At 42.7% G+C, this 18,716-nt stretch overlaps 1 protein-coding gene across 7 annotated transcripts in view; it reads left to right on the forward strand.

Moving 5' to 3' along the window:
- Window positions 1–10,121, forward strand: part of LOC106575210 (double-stranded RNA-specific editase 1) — a 67,077-nt gene extending 56,956 nt beyond the window's left edge. For all 7 annotated transcript variants that reach the window (XM_014151559.3, XM_014151563.3, XM_014151564.3 and 4 more), the window contains 5 exons: window positions 132–286; window positions 388–556; window positions 1,450–1,631; window positions 7,548–7,726; window positions 7,927–10,121. In XM_014151559.3, coding sequence (XP_014007034.1) covers window positions 132–286; window positions 388–556; window positions 1,450–1,631; window positions 7,548–7,726; window positions 7,927–8,103 — 862 coding nt within the window. In that variant the 3' untranslated portion in view covers window positions 8,104–10,121. The remainder of the gene's footprint in view (window positions 1–131; window positions 287–387; window positions 557–1,449; window positions 1,632–7,547; window positions 7,727–7,926) is intronic.
- The last annotated feature ends 8,595 nt before the right edge of the window (window positions 10,122–18,716 follow it).

An 18,716-nucleotide genomic window follows, 5' to 3' on the forward strand; every position in this document is an offset into this window, starting at 1 on the left:
AACAACACTCAAAAAATGACATTTTACCAGAAGAAACAAATGTCAAATGTAGAGAAACGGTTACCCTTTTCTTACCACACATCTGTCTCTCTGTCCATTTGTCTGTCTGTCTGTCCGTCTGTCTGCCATAGTAACAACAGAGAGGAGCAGCAGAAGTCGATGTTCACGAGGTGTGAGAACAAGCAGGGCTTCCGTCTAAAGGACAACGTGCAGTTCCACCTGTACATCAGCACGTCGCCCTGCGGAGACGCGCGCATTTTCTCCCCCCATGAGGCTGCCTTTGAGGGTGAGACTTTTCCCTAGGCGGCTCTTCCATCTTTTTCTTCATTTTAAAATGCTTCTTCTTCACCATTTGTAAGGCTTATTTCCTTTCCATGTCATCCATAGATCAGGGAGACAGGCACCCTAACAGGAAAGCTCGTGGTCAGCTGAGGACCAAGATAGAGTCTGGGGAGGGGACCATCCCTGTGAAAGTCAGTAACACCATCCAGACCTGGGACGGTGTACTGCAGGGAGAGAGGCTGCTCACCATGTCCTGCAGTGACAAGATCGCTAGGTCTGTATCTGTCTTTGACACCACTCCTTGTTACTATGTCAACAGTTTAGCAACCAGTCAAACTATAACCATACAGAAGGTGTCCAGTCATTTTCATGGAATGAAGATGTAAATGTGATATTCATAAAAACACTAACAATGTAAATCTACCATTTACACCATTATTGTGAACTTCATCCGGCTTCTCACGAGTCAGAGATGGCCGCAAAGGCTTTTGCTTGAGCAAATCACACGGACAGAAAAAGCCCAGAGAACAAGCCTTGAAGAAACAATCTAACAAACTTTACTGAGATCTAAAGGGTGTAAATCAACAATATTGTTCATGATTACACACCTGCAGTTTGAGCAGCTGTTACAGTTCCTAGGGCACTCCCAGCAGGGATGCCATTTCCGTGGAGATTAATCAAAGGGCTAATCACAGCTCTACCATAATCACACCTGTAGCACTGCTCTGTTGGCAGAGTGATTGGGACTTGAGAGAGGGTAGCTAGCCTGAGGAATGCACTAATCAGAATCATTTGAATAGCATCTGACTCCAGGCAATAAACACCCTTCATCACTAAAAGTGGAGCTTAGCGTTCGAAAAATAGGAAACGTCCAACTGAGAGGCTATTACATATTATTTTCTTCAACCCACGTTGCATTATCAGGTGGAGAAAAACAGGGCACAGGAAGACATTTTCAAATTCAACCTCTGCGTTCAGATTGATTGAAATGTTTTCAGGGTAAAATCCAAAATGTCAAGAATATTTTTTTAACTTAGACTTGGGTCTTATCCGTATCGTGCACTCAGAAATGTCTGTGCTTTGAGGTGGTGAGACTCAAAAGGTCATGTGACTCAAAAAGCAGTGCCTCCCTTTTAACACCACCTCTCACTGCCGCCCTTCTCTCAGGTGGAACGTCGTTGGGATCCAGGGCTCTCTGATGTGTTACTTCACAGAGCCCATCTACTTCTCCAGCATTATCCTGGGCAGCTTGTACCACGCAGACCACCTCTCCAGAGCCATGTACCAGAGGATCGCTGACATTGAGGACCTGCCTCAGACGTTCAACCTCAACCGGCCACTTCTGAGCGGTAAGGGGTCTGGCTGTCGTCCTACTCGTCCTACATCCTGATCCTACTTCGTTTACGTCAGACACAGCCCCTGGATTGTCCTGAAAACATACAGTACCAGTCAAAAGTTTGGACACACCTACTCATTCAAGGGTTTTTCTTTATTTGTACTATTTTCTACATTGTAGAATAATAGGGAAGACATCAAAACTATGAAATAACACATATAGAATCATATAGCCCTTACACTGCCTAGAGGTGTGTTGGGTCATTGTCCTGTTGAAAAACAAATGATAGTCCCACTTAGCGCAAACCAGATGGGATGGCATATTGCTGCAGAATGCTGTGGTAGCCATGCTGGTTAAGTCTGCCTTAAATTTTAAATAAATCGCTGACTGTGTCACCAGCAAAGCAACCCCACACCATCACATCTCCTCCATGGTTCATGGTGGGAACCACACATGCGGAGATCATCCGTTCACCTACTCTGCGTCTCACAAAGACACGGCAGTTGGAAACAAAAATCTCAAATTTGGACTCATCAGACTAAAGGACAGATTTCCACCTGTCTACTGTCCATTGCTTGTGTTTTTTTGGCCCAAGCAAGTCTCTTCTCCTTTAGTAGTGGTTTCTTTGCAGCAATTTGAACATGAAGGCCTTGATTCTTGAATACTTGAATCCAAGATGGCATAGCAGTCAGACGTCCTTTGTCCTCGTCTTGTCGTGTCCCGTGTATATATATATATATTTACATATTTTCTTCGCATATCTTTTTATATATATTTTTTCTAAGTCTGAAATCCACAACAGAAGCTAGCCAGAAGTTGGCCAGTTCACTGGCTAACGTTGGAGTTCAGCTAGCTACGGTTGGCGGTCAGCTAGCCACGGTTGGCGGTCATCAGCTATCCCTTAGCTCGAAAAGCTATCGCCAGTTTTGTACAACGCGACTCAGACCAGAGCATACCGGACCTATTTTCTCTCCATATCCCCGGATTTCTACCGCAAGCTCTGGACATTTACACCTGGATCTTGCAGCTAGCTAGCTGCTATCCGAGTGACTATTGGCTAACGTCGATCCCGGAGCAAACATCAATTATTCCGGAGCTAGCCAGCTGAAGAGTTCCATCAGCCACTCCTGGGCTACAATCACCTATCCGGACCCGTTTTACTGCCGATGCGGAGCCCCCCGGGCCTTCACGACTGGACTACCGACGTTATCTGCCCGAGGGAGTTATCCAACTGGCCCCTCTGTCGCGACGTAACCTGAACGCCCATCTGCGGCCCGCTAATCGTTAGCTGTCTTATCGGCTATCTGAATAGGTCTATCAAACTATTTTCTTGGGCCACTATAACTATTTTGCCAATTGGATTGGTCCCCTCTACCACACGGAACCCCACTAATCTATCGACGGAAACGCACGAGGTGGCTAAAAACAGACCTCCCTCCATCTTCTGCCAGCTTTCTACCTATGGCCCGGCTAGCTGTCTGAATCGCCGTGACTCCAACCAACCTCACTACTCACTGGACCCTTATGATCACTCGGCTAAGCATGCCTCTCCTTAATGTCAATATTCCTTGTCCATGGCTGTTCTGGTTAGTGTTTATTGTCTTATTTCACTGTAGAGCCTCTAGCCCTGCTCTTTATACCTTATCCAACCTCTCAGTCCCACCACCCACACATGCGATGACATCACCTGGTTTCAATGATGTTTCTAGAGACAATATCTCTCTCATCATCACTCAATGCCTAGGTTTACCTCCACTGTATTCACATCCTACCATACCTTTGTCTGTACATTATACCTTGAAGATATTTTATCGCCCCCAGAAACCTGCTCCTTTTACTCTCTGTTCCGGACGTCCTAGACGACCAATTCTCATAGCTTTTAGCCGTACCCTTATCCTACTCCTCTGTTCCTCTGGCGATGTAGAGGTGAATCCAGGCCCTGCAGTGCCTAGCTCCACTCCTATTCCCCAGGTGCTCTCTTTTGATGACTTCTGTAACTGAAATAGCCTTGGTTTCATGCATATTAACATTAGAAGCCTCCTCCCTAAGTTTGTTTTATTCACTGCTTTAGCACACTCTGCCAATCCAGATGTCCTAGCCGTGTCTGAATCCTGGCTTAGGAAGACCACCAAAAACTCTGAAATCTCCATCCCTAACTACAACATTTTCAGGCAAGATAGAATGGCCAAAGGGGGCAGTGTTGCAATCTACTGCAGAGATAGCCTGCAGAGTTCTGTCCTACTATCCAGGTCTGTACCCAAACAATTTGAACTTCTACTTTTAAAAATCCACCTCTCTAAAAACAAGTCTCTCACCGTTGCCACCTGCTATAGACCACCCTCTGCCCCCAGCTGTGCTCTGGACACCATATGTGAACTGATTGCCCCCCCCATCTATCTTCAGAGCTCGTGCTGCTAAGTGACCTAAACTGGGACATGTTTAACACCCCAGCCATCCTACAATCTAAGCTTGATGCCCTCAATCTCACACAAACTATCAATGAACCTACCAGGTACCACCCCAAAGCCATTAACACGGGCACCCTCATAGATATCATCCTAACCAACTTGCCCTCTAAATACACCTCTGCTGTTTTCAACCAAGATCTCAGCGATCACTGCCTCATTGCCTGCATCCGTAATGGGTCAGCGGTCAAACGATCTCCACTCATCACTGTCAAACGCTCCCTGAAACACTTCAGTGAGCAGGCCTTTCTAATCGACCTGGCCCGGGTATCCTGGAAGGATATTGACCTCATCCCGTCAGTAGAGGATGCCTGGTTATTTTTTTTAAATGCCTTCCTCACCATCTTAAATAAGCATAGAACCAGGAACAGATATAGCCCTTGGTTCTCTCCAGACCTGACTGCCCTTAACCAACACAAAAACATCCTGTGGCGTTCTGCATTAGCATCAAACAGCCCCCGTGATAGGCAACTTTTCAGGGAAGTTAGAAACCAATATACACAGGCAGTTAGAAAAGCCAAGGCTAGCTTTTTCAAGCAGAAATGTACTTCCTGCAACACAAACTCAAAAAGGTTCTGGGACACTGTAAAGTCCATGGAGAATAAGAGCACCTCCTTCCAGCTGCCCACTGCACTGAGGATAGGAAACTCTGTCAACAACCATAAATCCACTATAATTGAGAATTTCAGTAAGCATTTTTCTACGGCTGGCCATGCTTTCCACCTGGCTACCCCTACCCCGGTCAACAGCACTGCACCCCCCACAGCAACTCGCCCAAGCCTTCCCCATTACTCCTTCTCCCAAATCCAGTCAGCTGATGTTCTGAAAGAGCTGCAAAATCTGGACCCCTACAAATCAGCCGGGCTAGACAATCTGGACCCTTTCTTTCTAAAATGATCTGCCGAAATTGTTGCAACCCCTATTACTAGCCTGTTCAACCTCTCTTTCGTGTCGTCTGAGATTGGAAAGCAGCTGCGGTCATCCCCCTCTTCAAAGGCGGGGACACTCTTGACCCAAACTGCTACAGACCTATATCTATCCTACCCTGCCTTTCTAAGGTCTTCGAAAGCCAAGTCAACAAACAGATTACCGACCATTTCGAATCCCACCGCACCTTCTCCGCTATGCAATCTGGTTTCAGAGCTGGTCATGGGTGCACCTCTGCCACGCTCAAGGTCCTAAACGATATCTTAACTGCCATCGATAAGAAACAATACTGTGCAGCCGTATTCATTGACCTGGCCAAGGCTTTCGACTCTGTCAATCCCCACATCCTCATCGGCAGACTCAATAGTCTTGGTTTCTCAAATGATTGCCTCGCCTGGTTCACCAACTACTTCTCTGATAGAGTTCAGTGTGTCACATCGGAGGGCCTGTTGTCCGGACCTCTGGCAGTCTCTATGGGGATGCCACACGGTTCAATTATTGGGCCGACTCTCTTCTCTGTATACATCAATGATGTCGCTCTTGCTGCTGGTGAGTCTCTGATCCACCTCTATGCAGACGACACCATTCTGTATACTTCTGGCCCTTCTTTGGCCACTGTGTTAACAACCCTCCAGACGAGCTTCAATGCCATACAACTCTCCTTCCGTGACCTCCAACTGCTCTTAAATACAAGTAAAACTAAGTGCATGCTCTTCAACCGATCGCTGCCTGCACCTGCCCGCCTGTCCAGCATCACTACTCTGGACGGTTCTGACTTAGAATATGTGGACAACTACAAATACCTAGGTCTCTGGTTAGACTGTAAACTCTCCTTCCAGACTCACATCAAACATCTCCAATCCAAAGTTAAATCTGGAATTGGCTTCCTATTTCGCAACAAAGCATCCTTCACTCATGCTGCCAAACATACCCTCGTAAAACTGACCATCCTACCGATCCTCGACTTCGGCGATGTCATTTACAAAATAGCCTCCAATACCCTACTCAATAAATTGGATGCAGTCTATCACAGTGCCATCCGTTTTGTCACCAAAGCCCCATATACTACCCACCACTGCGACCTGTACGCTCTCGTTGGCTGGCCCTCGCTTCATACTCGTCGCCAAACCCACTGACTCCAGGTCAGTTACAAGACCCTGCTAGGTAAAGTCCCTCCTTATCTCAGCTCGTTGGTTACCATAGCAGCACGCACCTGTAGCACGCGCTCCAGCAGGTATATCTCTCTGGTCACCCCCAAAGCCAATTCCTCCTTCGGCCACCTCTCCTTCCAGTTCTCTGCTGCCAATGACTGGAACGAACTACAAAAATCTCTGAAACTGGAAACACTTATCTCCCTCACTAGCTTTAAGCAACAGCTGTCAGAGCAGCTCACAGATTACTGCACCTGTACATAGCCCATCTATAATTTAGCCCAAACAACTACCTCTTCCCCTACTGTATTTATTTATTTATTTTGCTCTTTTGCACCCCATTATTTCTATTTCTACTTTGCACTTTCTTCCACTGCAAATCTACCATTCCAGTGTTTTACTTGCTATATTGTATGTACTTCGCCACCATGGCCTTTTTTTGCCTTTACCTCCCTTATCTCACCTCATTTGCTCACATTGTATATAGACATATTTTTCTACTGTATTATTGACTGTATGTTTGTTTTACTCCATGTGTAACTCTGTGTTGTTGTATGTGTCGAACTGCTTTGCTTTATCTTGGCCAGGTCGAAATTTTAAATGAGAACTTGTTCTCAACTTGCCTACCTGGTTAAATAAAGGTGAAATAAAAAATAAAATTCACACAGGCCTTGATTCACACAGTTGATGTTGAGATGTGTCTGTTACTTGAACTGCAATTTCTGAGGCTGGTAACTCTAATGAACTTGTCCTCTACAGCAGAGGTAACTCTGGGTCTTCCTTTCCTGTGGCGGTCCTCATGAGCGCCAGTTTAATCATAGCGCTTGATGGTTTTTGTGACTGCACTTGAAGAAACTTTCAAAGTTCTTGAAATTTTCCGCATTGACTGACCTTCATGTCTTAAAGTATTGATGGGCTGTCGTTTCTCTTTGCTCATTTAAGCTGTTCTTGCCATTATATGGACTTGGTCTTTTACCAAATAGGGCTATCTTCTGTATACCACCCCTACCTTGTCACAACACAACTGATTGGCCCAAACACATTAAGAAGGAAAGAAATTCTACAAAATAACTTTTAACAAGGCACACCTGTTAATTGAAATGCTCTCCAGGTGACTACCACAAGAAGCTGGTTGAGAGAATGTCAAGAGTGTGCAAAGCTGTCATCAAGGCAAAGGGTGGCTACTTTGAAGAATCTCAAATATAAAATTACTACATTATTCCATGTGTGTTATTTCATAGTTTTGATGTCTTCACTATTATTCTACAATGTAGAAAATAAGAAAAAATAAGAAAAACCCTTGAATGAGTAGGTGTTTCCAAACTTTTGACAAGTACTGTATATCTCACAAAGGAATCTTTTCATGTCACTTTCTCTTCCCTGCAGGAATAAGCAACGCAGAAGCACGGCAACCGGGTAAAGCTCCTAACTTCAGTGTGAACTGGGCTGTGGGAGACCAGGGGTTAGAGGTTATCAACGCCATGACAGGCAAGGACGACTTGGGACGGCCCTCGAGGCTCTGCAAGCACGCCCTCTACAGCCGCTGGGTGCGCCTATACTGCAAGGTAGGATACTTATTAACCCGCACAACACCTTATATACTCTCAGGTGGCTGTTGCTATGCGTGGCTGGGTATTTGAGACTTATTATGTTCCAAGAACTCAATTTAAAAGGTTTGACATCGTGTTTGTTCACTTGATTGTTGAATCATTTCTTACCGTGTTTTATTCTAGTCCAATTAAAACCTCTCTCTTCCGGCCTTTAGCTTTCACAGACTCTGAGAATCAAAGGTGCCAAACCCAGCTTGTACCATGACGCCAAACAGGCAGCGATGGAGTACCATGCTGCCAAGCAGACTCTGATCAAGGAATTCCACAAGGCAGGACTGGGAGCCTGGGTAAAGAAGCCTATCGAACAGGACCAGTTCTCACTCCAGTCCTGAGTGGATTGTTTTCATAGAAATAGAATGACTATGTTGTTCTAAAATGTGTATGGTTGTTGTCATGGGAGGAAGAGGAGGCTCAGATGAAGATACTACTCCTACCAGCTGTTTAGACTTGATTTGTTCTGTGTTTTGGATGATGCTCGCCAAACCCTTGTTCCCTCTCCTGATCACTCCACTTTTGACCGTAAGACACTGAATTTGGTTGAATTTTGTCTGATTGTTTTTCTCAATGACTCACTGTAAAGGCTTGTTTTCCGTTATTGTCCGCGTCAACCGAATGATTGTTGATGTTTTGTTAGTTTAATGATGTTTATTCCACTTACACTAGTAACCTAACACATGACATACGACAGCTGTACAACTGGAAACCTGGGATTTTTTAAACGGATTTTGTTGGTACATTTTATAAATCAATACATGCAAAAATCAACTGAAATCAGTTGGCTATCTACAGACAAACCTTGTCTACACTCACTGTATGATTATGCCAAATATATAGAAGGCTTTCAAGCTTACCTCCCAGTAGTGGTCATAACAATATCTATTTTGCTGTCTTCTTCCTAAGTATTAGTGTTGTGCCCGTTCCTCTTGTCTTGAAGGCTGATGTCCTCTCGTGCACTTTTCATGTGCAGTCTTTTCTTTGTTTCTGCTGTGAGATGTAAAGCATTGCACCGTCTGAGGACGATATGTTTGTTTGTTTTTGAATATTGATATATACGTGTGCTTTTTGATTCGGAAAATTTGATTGAGAATGCTTTCTATACTGATAATGACATGTTTTATCTAAGTCTATCTGAAGTAGGCCTAATTAACTTCTGAAAAAGATTTGATTCCTTTTTCCCTTTACAGTGAATGACATAAATTATACTAAAGTACATATGGCCTTTGAAACGTACATTTCTGTGGAAAGATATTCTTGCAGGATGGCTCACACCCTTGTGGTTGCCAGACAGATGCAGTGGACTTTATGTACTGCTTTTTATTTGAACACACAGGCAACATTTTACTATCACCATGTACCATTTGTTGAGAGCTTGACAAAAAAACGACAGAAATTATTTTAGCTTATATTTAGCCATGAGTGTTGTGGTGACTTGAGCTAATTTTCCTTCTGTCATCATACGCCTTCTTGCCTCACCAAAGATGATTTCTATTTGCTTTTTGTTTCTTTAATGTGTAATATTTGCTTGTACAAAGTTTCTGGACACTTCATTTTGATTACTGTGTTTTATACTGCTCGATGTCATCTCTTTGGACTATTTATTTTTAAATGAATTGAAATGGATCCCTGTGTTAATGTAGCAATTTAAAAGTACAAAACTGTAGATCATTTTGACCTGTTCTGTGTCATTTTTAACAATTAACATGTTACCAAAAAAAGAAAATATACCCAAAATGTATTTCTAACAGACTCGGAAATGTTAATGTACAGTACTTTATCCAAGTATACTCATTGGAATCGGACTTCTCTCGTGAATAAGCCCATTTTGTCATTTTCCTCCTTCTGTATTGTCATACTTCTCATCCGCATTTGGCATGTTTTCTTATTTGTTTATTTTAAATAGAGTTGTAAGAATCCACAAGAATCAAGGCAATTGCAGTTTTTGAAAGGGGACCAAGCACAACTTGTGATGTTTTAAAAAAAAAAAAAACACTTGAACTGCATCAGTAGTGAATGGCTGGTTAACCATTGTGATTCACTTTTGATCACTCCGTCCCAACCTTTGGCTGTTATGAGGGGTCTTCTCTACATATGTTTGCTTTCTCTGACCAAGTTGTGAGCGTTGACTGTGAACTTTGACCGGGTCTTTTGCCGTCCTGTAATGGTTCATGCACCGTTTGATTGATGTGCCCAGTCCAATGTAGTCTCTTGAATACGGGCCCTAATGCATGAGCTCTCGCTATAAAGCATGAGGAAAAAATTTAATAAAACAAACCAGATAAACAAAAATCATACATGTAGAAAATGAAAAAAGACCTATAAATGAGAAATATAATAAATGGTAACATAGGTAGATGTTGTATATAGTTGTCTTTCATTATTTCATACACTATTTGCTGCCAAGTTCACTGCATTAAGTCATTTCTTATTTTATACACAAAGCAATTATATTGACAATACAATACTTTAAAAAAATGTGACAGAAATGTATGAAAAGTAAAAAGTGGCATTATGATGATTTTATAGAAAATAGCGTAATAGCAATGATGTTAACACAATGCTAGGCAGCTGCTCTGTTTGCATTAAAGTAACTGCCAAGTGAAAATCAAAATTTTAAAAGCTTATATTCTGTTTGCTCATACCCAAATAATGTTGTTGACTCGTACTTTTCTTGTAGTTGTGGACAAATAATACATTAGAGAAAACCCACTCATTTAAACCCCATCTCAAAAAATGCTTGAAATTTGCTTGGAGAATGACATCATAGGTCTTTCTGTGATTGGTCCAGCAGGTTTTTCCTTTTCCCCCCCCCCCCCAAATTCTCTGGTGGGGAGAAGGCGTCTAAGGGAGACAGGCCCAGGAGGGTACACAAGCAGCTGGTGTTAAGAAACAGGACAAAGCCTATATAACAACTATCTAGCCAGTCACTTCTATTTAACATTTTGTAGTTTGTAAGAGTTGGACTGCTGGCTGTTTAGAAGCAGTAAGCTAGCATGCTAACATTAGCTATCGAGATTAACTTAGCTAGCTGGCTAGCCAACTGTGATTGACTGATATATGTAGCAGCAGTTAGCTAGCTAACTTGCAGTAGCGCCTAGAAACCACAAACAAAAATACAGGAATAGTGACAAAGCAATGGACAGAAACAACACACGCTTGTAAAATAATCAGTCTGCATTTATTGCTGTTATAGTAAAATTCCCTAGTAGTTCCATTATGTTTCCAAATCTTGAACATCCATACTAGCTATTTGCTAGGCTGTGTGCAGCCCTGCCCCATGTGGAGTTGGTAGCTAATTTTTATATCCAAGCCCCCCCCCCCCCCGCCAAACCCCTCTGTTGTTTCCACTCAGGCCAAGCAGGGACACATAGAAAATCAGCTTTTTAACATCCTTAATTATCATTTTTTGGAAGGACATCTATTTCATTCATATTTTAATTAAAGGTAGACTCAGCGATATGATATAGATGCAGAAAGTAAACAGCATAGTGGGTCAATTTCTGCAACAACTAAGAGCATTGAAGCGCAAGGCTCAATTTCTCCGCTGTTTTGGTCCTGTGGCTACCACGCTGTACAGTGTACAAGCACAGATACTGGGTGAGAGCGAAGTGTTGCATCTCGCTCATCTCAATATCTCCAGTGCTGCTCGTGGCAACGTCATTTCACTGAGTCTACCTTTAATTTTAGGTAAATATTTCATAGAAATCTGGAACGCAGGACAGAGACTAAATGTTATCTGGACAATCCCTAACACTATCTCCACATGAGGTTGTGCAGGGATATTACTTTGTGTCATATCAGCCTCTTGCACCTGTGGTACATGAGAGTCAGATCATCTCTGCATGGATTACCTGTCCTTTCTGCCTCAACAGGGAGCAAAACAAACAAAAAATAGAGCGAGAGAGACCTCAATAATCAGGCTGTTTCCATGCCAATTTCAATTGATGACACCTTTCTAAATTTTGGGACCAAATACAAAAAATATCTATATATTGTTTAATGGCAAATATATATATTTTTGACCATTACAGGTAATGAATTAATGAAAATTGACAAACGAAAGAATGATGCTGGGAAGTGGCTGTGTGTCAAGGGGAAGTGGGATTAGTGGAGAGAGCTATTTATGCTTTCCCCCTTTCATGTTTTACCTGCAAATTATGTTTCAGGAAGTTAAGTCTCTAAAAGGTGAAAATAAAACGGTTCTCCCTCCATGACCTTGACAGATGTGGCTGCTGGGAGATTTGTTGTAGCCCTCTCCTGTCTATTTCAGTTCATAGTATTGTAGAGACAATTCTACAAAGTCCAAAAAAGACAATGCTCTTAAGTTAAATGTACAGTACGATACAGTATTATTTAGTAGTAGAATACAGTCAAAATGGAAACTTCTTTCTTGGCTTTCCAATAATATTGTGTCTATTAAATTGCATGACATTTATAATACAACATGGACATAAACTTACGTTCATATAGCTTCAATTTATTTTTGTTATACCTTGTGCATACTTTGGTAACATCCTCCTGCCTTTTTATTTCCCACCTCCTGACTTGGATACAGTAGTGGTCCATCCTTTTGGACATATTTTCATTTGTCACAGCTCATTTGCCCTGACAATGACAATCAACCTCCATTACCCACCTAATGGAGCGGTGGACCCAACGTACATCCAGTACTAGTCCTTAACAGATGGTAAGGATACAGACAGAACTCTACATCAGCAGTGTTTATCCTCCCCTCCTAGCCCCAGCCCCATGCACTGCAAAATAAGACTAAACTTGAGTTCCTAACAACATTCAGTTCCTATAGTAACATTCCTAACAGCAGAAGGACATCCTCACCAGCTGTATACCACCCACCCTATAACCATGCTGTCTTGGCCTAATGTTCATTTTGGGAGCATCTCATTCTCAACCCCAAATAGCGGTGATATAATGCTGACTTCTATACATACATTGGTCCAATTGGTCAGCAAAAGAGAAAGCTACAACAGAATGAACCAGTGTGCCATGCAAATAGCCTTAGAATAGATATCAGATGGCACATTACACGTTGCTTAGTTGTTTATTTCCTAGAATAATTCTCCTGAGACTTGAAGAACCGCAGAACAGAAGCTAATGCCAGGCTTTCTGCTAAAACTGCAGAAGGAAACACATTTCTACCATCAGGCCACATGAAACAGATGCTACTAAACTGTTTCATTTAAAATACAAGGACAGCATTAAAAGCTCTTTAAATTGATTAATTTACACAAACGGAAGATAGGCGACTTGCGTTAGAAACAATAAACTACAATAAAAAACCTGCAACATTTTTCAAGTACGTTTTTTACGGGGGGGGGGGGGGGGGTTTACAAAGAAGGATGCCAAATTCTACGTTGCAGAGCTGACCTTGGCATGAGGTGATGTGAATGTCAGCTCTTGGCATTTGCAATCAGGAGGCAATTGTTTGGCGACATTACGTGGCATTTAACTAAATTTCAGATAACAACATGAGGTTAATTAACTAGTTCTTTGCAAAATATCTTATACTTTTAGAAGTGTAAAAGTAAATATTTAATGAGACAACGTTGTTTCCTCGAAATTGGAAGACATTCATTCATATGGGCCAATGTCTTCTTGGCTGGTGGTTATCCAATATCCAGTATCCACTTCGTTCACAGGTATCATTCTATAGAGACCACCCATCTACCATGAATCATTCATCTAAGGCTGCATTTACACAGGCAGCCCAATTCGGATCTAATTCAGATTTGTTTTTACTAATCAGATCAGCTCGGTTCTATTCCAGCAATATCAGAATTGGGCTGCCTGTGTAAACACAGCCTTATGTCAACAGGATTCACACTAGTTCAAGGCTTAAATTTCCATTCAAATGTTCTGCTTGATATACAGTGTGTGGGGACAGTGAGTAGCCATGGAGGCTCTTCGGACAATTCTATTCCAACACTATCTATTTCAATATGGTATAGGGAAGGAATTACCTTTTTTTTACCTTCATTTAACTAGGCAAGTCAGTTAAGAACAACTTCTTATTTTCAATGACAGCCTAGGAACAGTGGTTTAACTGCCTTGTTCAGGGGCAGAACGACAGATTTTTTATTTTTAACCTTGTCAGCTTGGGGATTTGATCTTGCAACCTCACATACTCTAGGGATAACATATGGGATTTCTTAGATGGTCCAGCTATATCCAATAGTCTCAAGTGGTTGTTTACTGTATCTGACCACTGTTTTTTTCAACACCACATTGGCCAATAAGGGAGACATTAGATAATGTACAATATTTACATTTTTCTGCCTGATCAAAAGCCTGAAAAGAAGCAGACAGAATAATTAAAAAACAGACCCTCTATTTATTCATGAGTATACTGCATGGGTGATAGTGTGGCGGCTAAGATTTGCATTTTGACCTTCTTGAGACAATTACAGGTTTGCCCTTTCTCCAGTGTGGCTGTCCAGTGACAGGAGAAAGACATCAAATGCCACCAGCTTGCACCAGCTCGTGTGTAAGAGGTTGACAGATATCCTTTTAATCTCTTTCTTACTGACATATTATCTTAGGGCAGAGTGATTTTCAAATGTCCATACTGTGTTTTTAGTCTATGAAATGATGGGTAAAATTCATACCTAGAAGTCAGTGGAGGCTGCTGAGGGGAGGACGGCTCATAATAATGGCTGGAAAGGAGCGAATGGAATGGCATCAAACCATATGTTTGAACAAAAATATAAATTCAAATTCGTTTGCATCCCTGTTAGTGAGCATTTCTCCTTTGCCAAGATAATTCATTCAACTGACAGGTGTGGCATATCAAGAAGCTGATTAAACAGCATTATCATTACACAGGTGCACCTTGTGCTGGGAACAATAAAAGGCCAACTTTAAAATGTGCAGTTTTGTCACACAACACCATGCCATAAATGTCTCAAGTTTTGAGGAAGTGTGCAATTGGCATGCTGACTGCAGGAATGTCCACTAGCGCTGTTGCCAGATATAGTACATTCGCAAAGTATTTGACTTTTTCCACATTTTGTTAGGTTACAGCCTTATTCTAAAATGCATTAAATTGTTTTCCCCCCCTCATCAATCTACACACAGTAACCCATAATGACAAGATCTAAAACAGTTTTAGAAATTTTAGCAAATTTCAGCAAAGTATTCAGACCCTTTACTCAGTACTTTATTGGAGCCCCTTTGGCAGCGATTACAGCCTCAAGTCTTCTTGAGTATGACTCTACAAGCTTGGCACACCTGTATTTGTGGAGTTTCTCTCATTTTTCTCTGAAGATCCACTCAAACACTGTCAGGTTGGATGGGCAACGTCGGTGCACAGTTATTTTCAGGTCTCTCCAGAGATGTTAGATCGGGTTCAAGTCCGGGCTCTGGCTGGGCCACTCAAGGACATTCAGAGACTTGTCCCGAAGCCACTCCTGCATTGTCTTGGCTGTGTGCTTTGGGTCGTTGTCTGGTTGGAAGGTGAGCCTTCGCCCCAGTCTGAGGTACTGAGCACTCGGGAGCAGGTATTCATCAAGGATCTCTCAATACTTTGCTCCGTTTCTTGTTTCTTGTTTGTCATGGTCTGAGAGTCTTTAGATGCCTTTTAGCAAACTCCAAGTGAGCTGTCATGTGCCTTTTACTGAGGAGTGGCTTCCATCTGGCCACGCTACCATAAAGGCTTGATTGGTGGAGTGCTGTAGTGCATTGTCCTTCTGGAAGGTTCCTCTATCTCCACAGAGGAACTCTGGAGCTCTGTTAGAGTAACCATCGGGTTCTTGGTCCCCTCCCTGACCAAGGCTCTTCTCCCCCGATTGCTCAGTTTGGCCGGGCGCCAGGTCTAGGAAGAGTCTTGGTGGTTCCAAGCTTCTTCCATTTAAGAACGATTGAGGACACTGTGTTCTTGGGAACCTTCAATGCTGCAGACATTTTTTGGTACCCTTCCCCAGAGATGTGCCTTGACACAATCCTATCTCGGAGCTCTACGGACAATTCCTTCGACCTCATGTCTTGGTTTTTGCTCTGACATGCACTGTCAAGTTTGGGACCATATATAGGCAGGTGTGTGCCTTTCCAAATCATGTCCAATCAATTGAATTTACCACAGGTGGACTCCAATAAAGATGTAGAAACATCTCAAGGATGATCAATGGAAACAGGATGCACCTGAGCTCAATTTCGAGTCTCAAAGCAAAGGTTCTGAATGCTTATGTAAATAAGGTATTTCAGGTTTTTTTTAAGTATAAATTTGCTTACATTTCTAAAAACCCGTTTTCACTTTGTCATTATGGGGTATTGTGTGTAGATTGATAAGGGAAGAAATGTATTTAATCAATTTTCGAATAAGGCTTTAACGTAACCAAATGTGGAAAAAGGGAAGGGGTCTGAATGCTTTCCTAATGCACTGTAATTTAATGTTAAATTCTCTACCATAAGCCTCCTCCAACGTCATTTTAGAGAATTTGGCAGTACCTCCAACCGACCTCACAACTGCAGACCACATGTATGGCATTGTGTGAGTGAGTGGTTTGCTGATGACAATGTTGTGAACAGAGTGCCATATGGCGGTGGTGGGGTTATGGTATGGACAGACATAAACTACGGACAACGAACACAATAGCATTTTATCGATGGCAATTTGAAGGCAGAGATACCATGACAAGATCCTGAGGCCCATTGTCTTGCCATTCACCCACCGCCATCACCTCATGTTTCAGCATAATAATACACTGCCTCGTTTCTCAAGGATCTGTACACAATTCCTGAAAGCTGAAAATGTTCCAGTTCTTTCCCAGCCTGCATACTCACCAGACATGTCACCGATTGAGCATGTTTGGGATGCTCTGGATTAACATGTACGACAGCGTGTTCCAGTTCCTGCCAATATCCACCAATTCGCACAGCCATTGAAGAGGAGTGGGACAACATTCCATAGGCCACAATCAACAGCCTGATCAACTCCATGCAAAGGAGATGTGTCATGCTGCCGACAGATGCATATCTGTATTACCAGTCATGTGAAATCCATAGATTAGGGCCTAATGAATTTATTTCAATTGACTGATTTCCTTATATGAACTGCAACTCAGTAAAATCTTTGAAATTGTTGCGTGTCGTGTTTATATTGTTGTTCCGTATATTTGATACCATTCCAATAATACCGCTCCAGCCATTACCACAAACCCTTCCTGCCCAATTAAGGTGCCATCAACCTCCTGTGCAGACGTTTATGATACACTGGTGTCATTTTGAGATTAGGTTATTTTGAGATTTATAGCAGATAGCTATATTCAACTGAAGCAAGTTTGACAAATTATGACACTTAATTCCTAAACTAAACTCAGCAAAAAAAGAAACGTCCCTATTTCAGGACCCAGTCTTTCAAAGATAATTCGTAAAAATCCAAATAACTTCACAGATCTTCATTGTAAAGGGTTTAAACACTGTTTCCCATGCTTCAATGAACCATAAACAATTAATGAACATGAACCTGTGGAACGATCGTCAAGACACTAACAGCTTACAGACGGTAGGCAATTAAGTCACAGTTATGAAAACTTAGGACACTAAAGAGGCCTTTCTACTGACTCTGCTGCAAGGAGGCATGAGGACTGCAGATGTGGCCAGGGCAATAAATTGCAATGACCGTACTGTGAGATGCCTAAGACAGCGCTATAGGGAGACAGGACGGACAGCTGATCGTCCTCGCAGTGGCAGACCACGTGTAACAACACCTGCACAGGATCGGTACATCCAAACATCACACCTGCGGGACAGGTACAGGATGGCAACAACAACTTCCTGAGTTACACCAGGAACGCACAATCCCTCCATCAGTGCTCAGACTGTCCGCAATAGGCTTAGAGAGGCTGGACTGAGGGCCTGTAGGCCTGTTGTAAGGCAGGTTCTCACCAGACATCACCGGCAACAATGTCGCCTATGAGCACAAACCCACCAACTCTGGACCAGACAGGAATGCTCTTCACTGACGAGTTGCGGTTTTGTCTCACCAGAGGTGATGGTCGGATTTGCGTTTATCGTTGAAGGAATGAGTGTTACACCGAGGCCTGTACTCTGGAGCGGGATCAATTTGGAGGTGGAGGGTCCATCATGGTCTGGGGCGGTGTGTCACAGTATCATCGGACCTAGCTTGTTGTCATTGCAAGCAATCTTAACGCTGTGCGTTACCGGGAAGACATCCTCCTCCCTCATGTGGTACCCATCTTGCAGGCTCATCCTGACATGACCCTCCAGCATGACAATGCCACCAGCCATACTGCTCGTTCTGTGCGTGATTTCCTGCAAGACAGGAATGTCAGTGTTCTACCATTGCCAGCGAAAAGCCCAGATCTCAATCCCATTGAGCATGTCTGGGACCTGTTGGATCGGAGGGTGAGGGCTAGGGCCATTCCCCCCCAGAAATGTCCGGGAACTTGCAGGTGCCTTGGTGGAAGAGTGGGGTAACATCTCACAGCAAGAACTGGCAAATCTGGTGCAGTCCATGAGGAGGAGATGCACTGCAGTACTTAATTTAGCTGGTGGCCACACCAGATACTGACTGTTACTTTTGATTTTGACCCCCCCTTTGTTCAGAGACAAATTATTCAATTTCTGTTAGTCACATGTCTGTGGAACTTGTTCCGTTTTTTTCTCAGTTGTTGAATCTTGATATGTTCATATAAATATTTACACATGTTAAGTTTGCTGAAAATAAACGCAGTTGACAGTGAGAGGACATTTGTTTCTTTGCTGAGTTTATTATGTTATATTCGACATCAGTAATTACCTGCGCAGCGTGAATGCAATCAAACGATATGGAACATATTTTAAGGTTGCTATGTTACGTTAGTGGAACGCAGAAACTAAACTCGCCCATGTCTGAGAAAAAATCTCGATTCACCAATCAAAATCCTACATGAACTATCCCCTACATTTTCCTTTATCTTATTGGTTGAAACGG

Source organism: Salmo salar, chromosome 17 (genome assembly GCF_965601325.2).
Source record: "Salmo salar chromosome 17, fSalSal1, whole genome shotgun sequence".
In the NCBI taxonomy this organism is placed as follows: domain Eukaryota; kingdom Metazoa; phylum Chordata; class Actinopteri; order Salmoniformes; family Salmonidae; genus Salmo; species Salmo salar.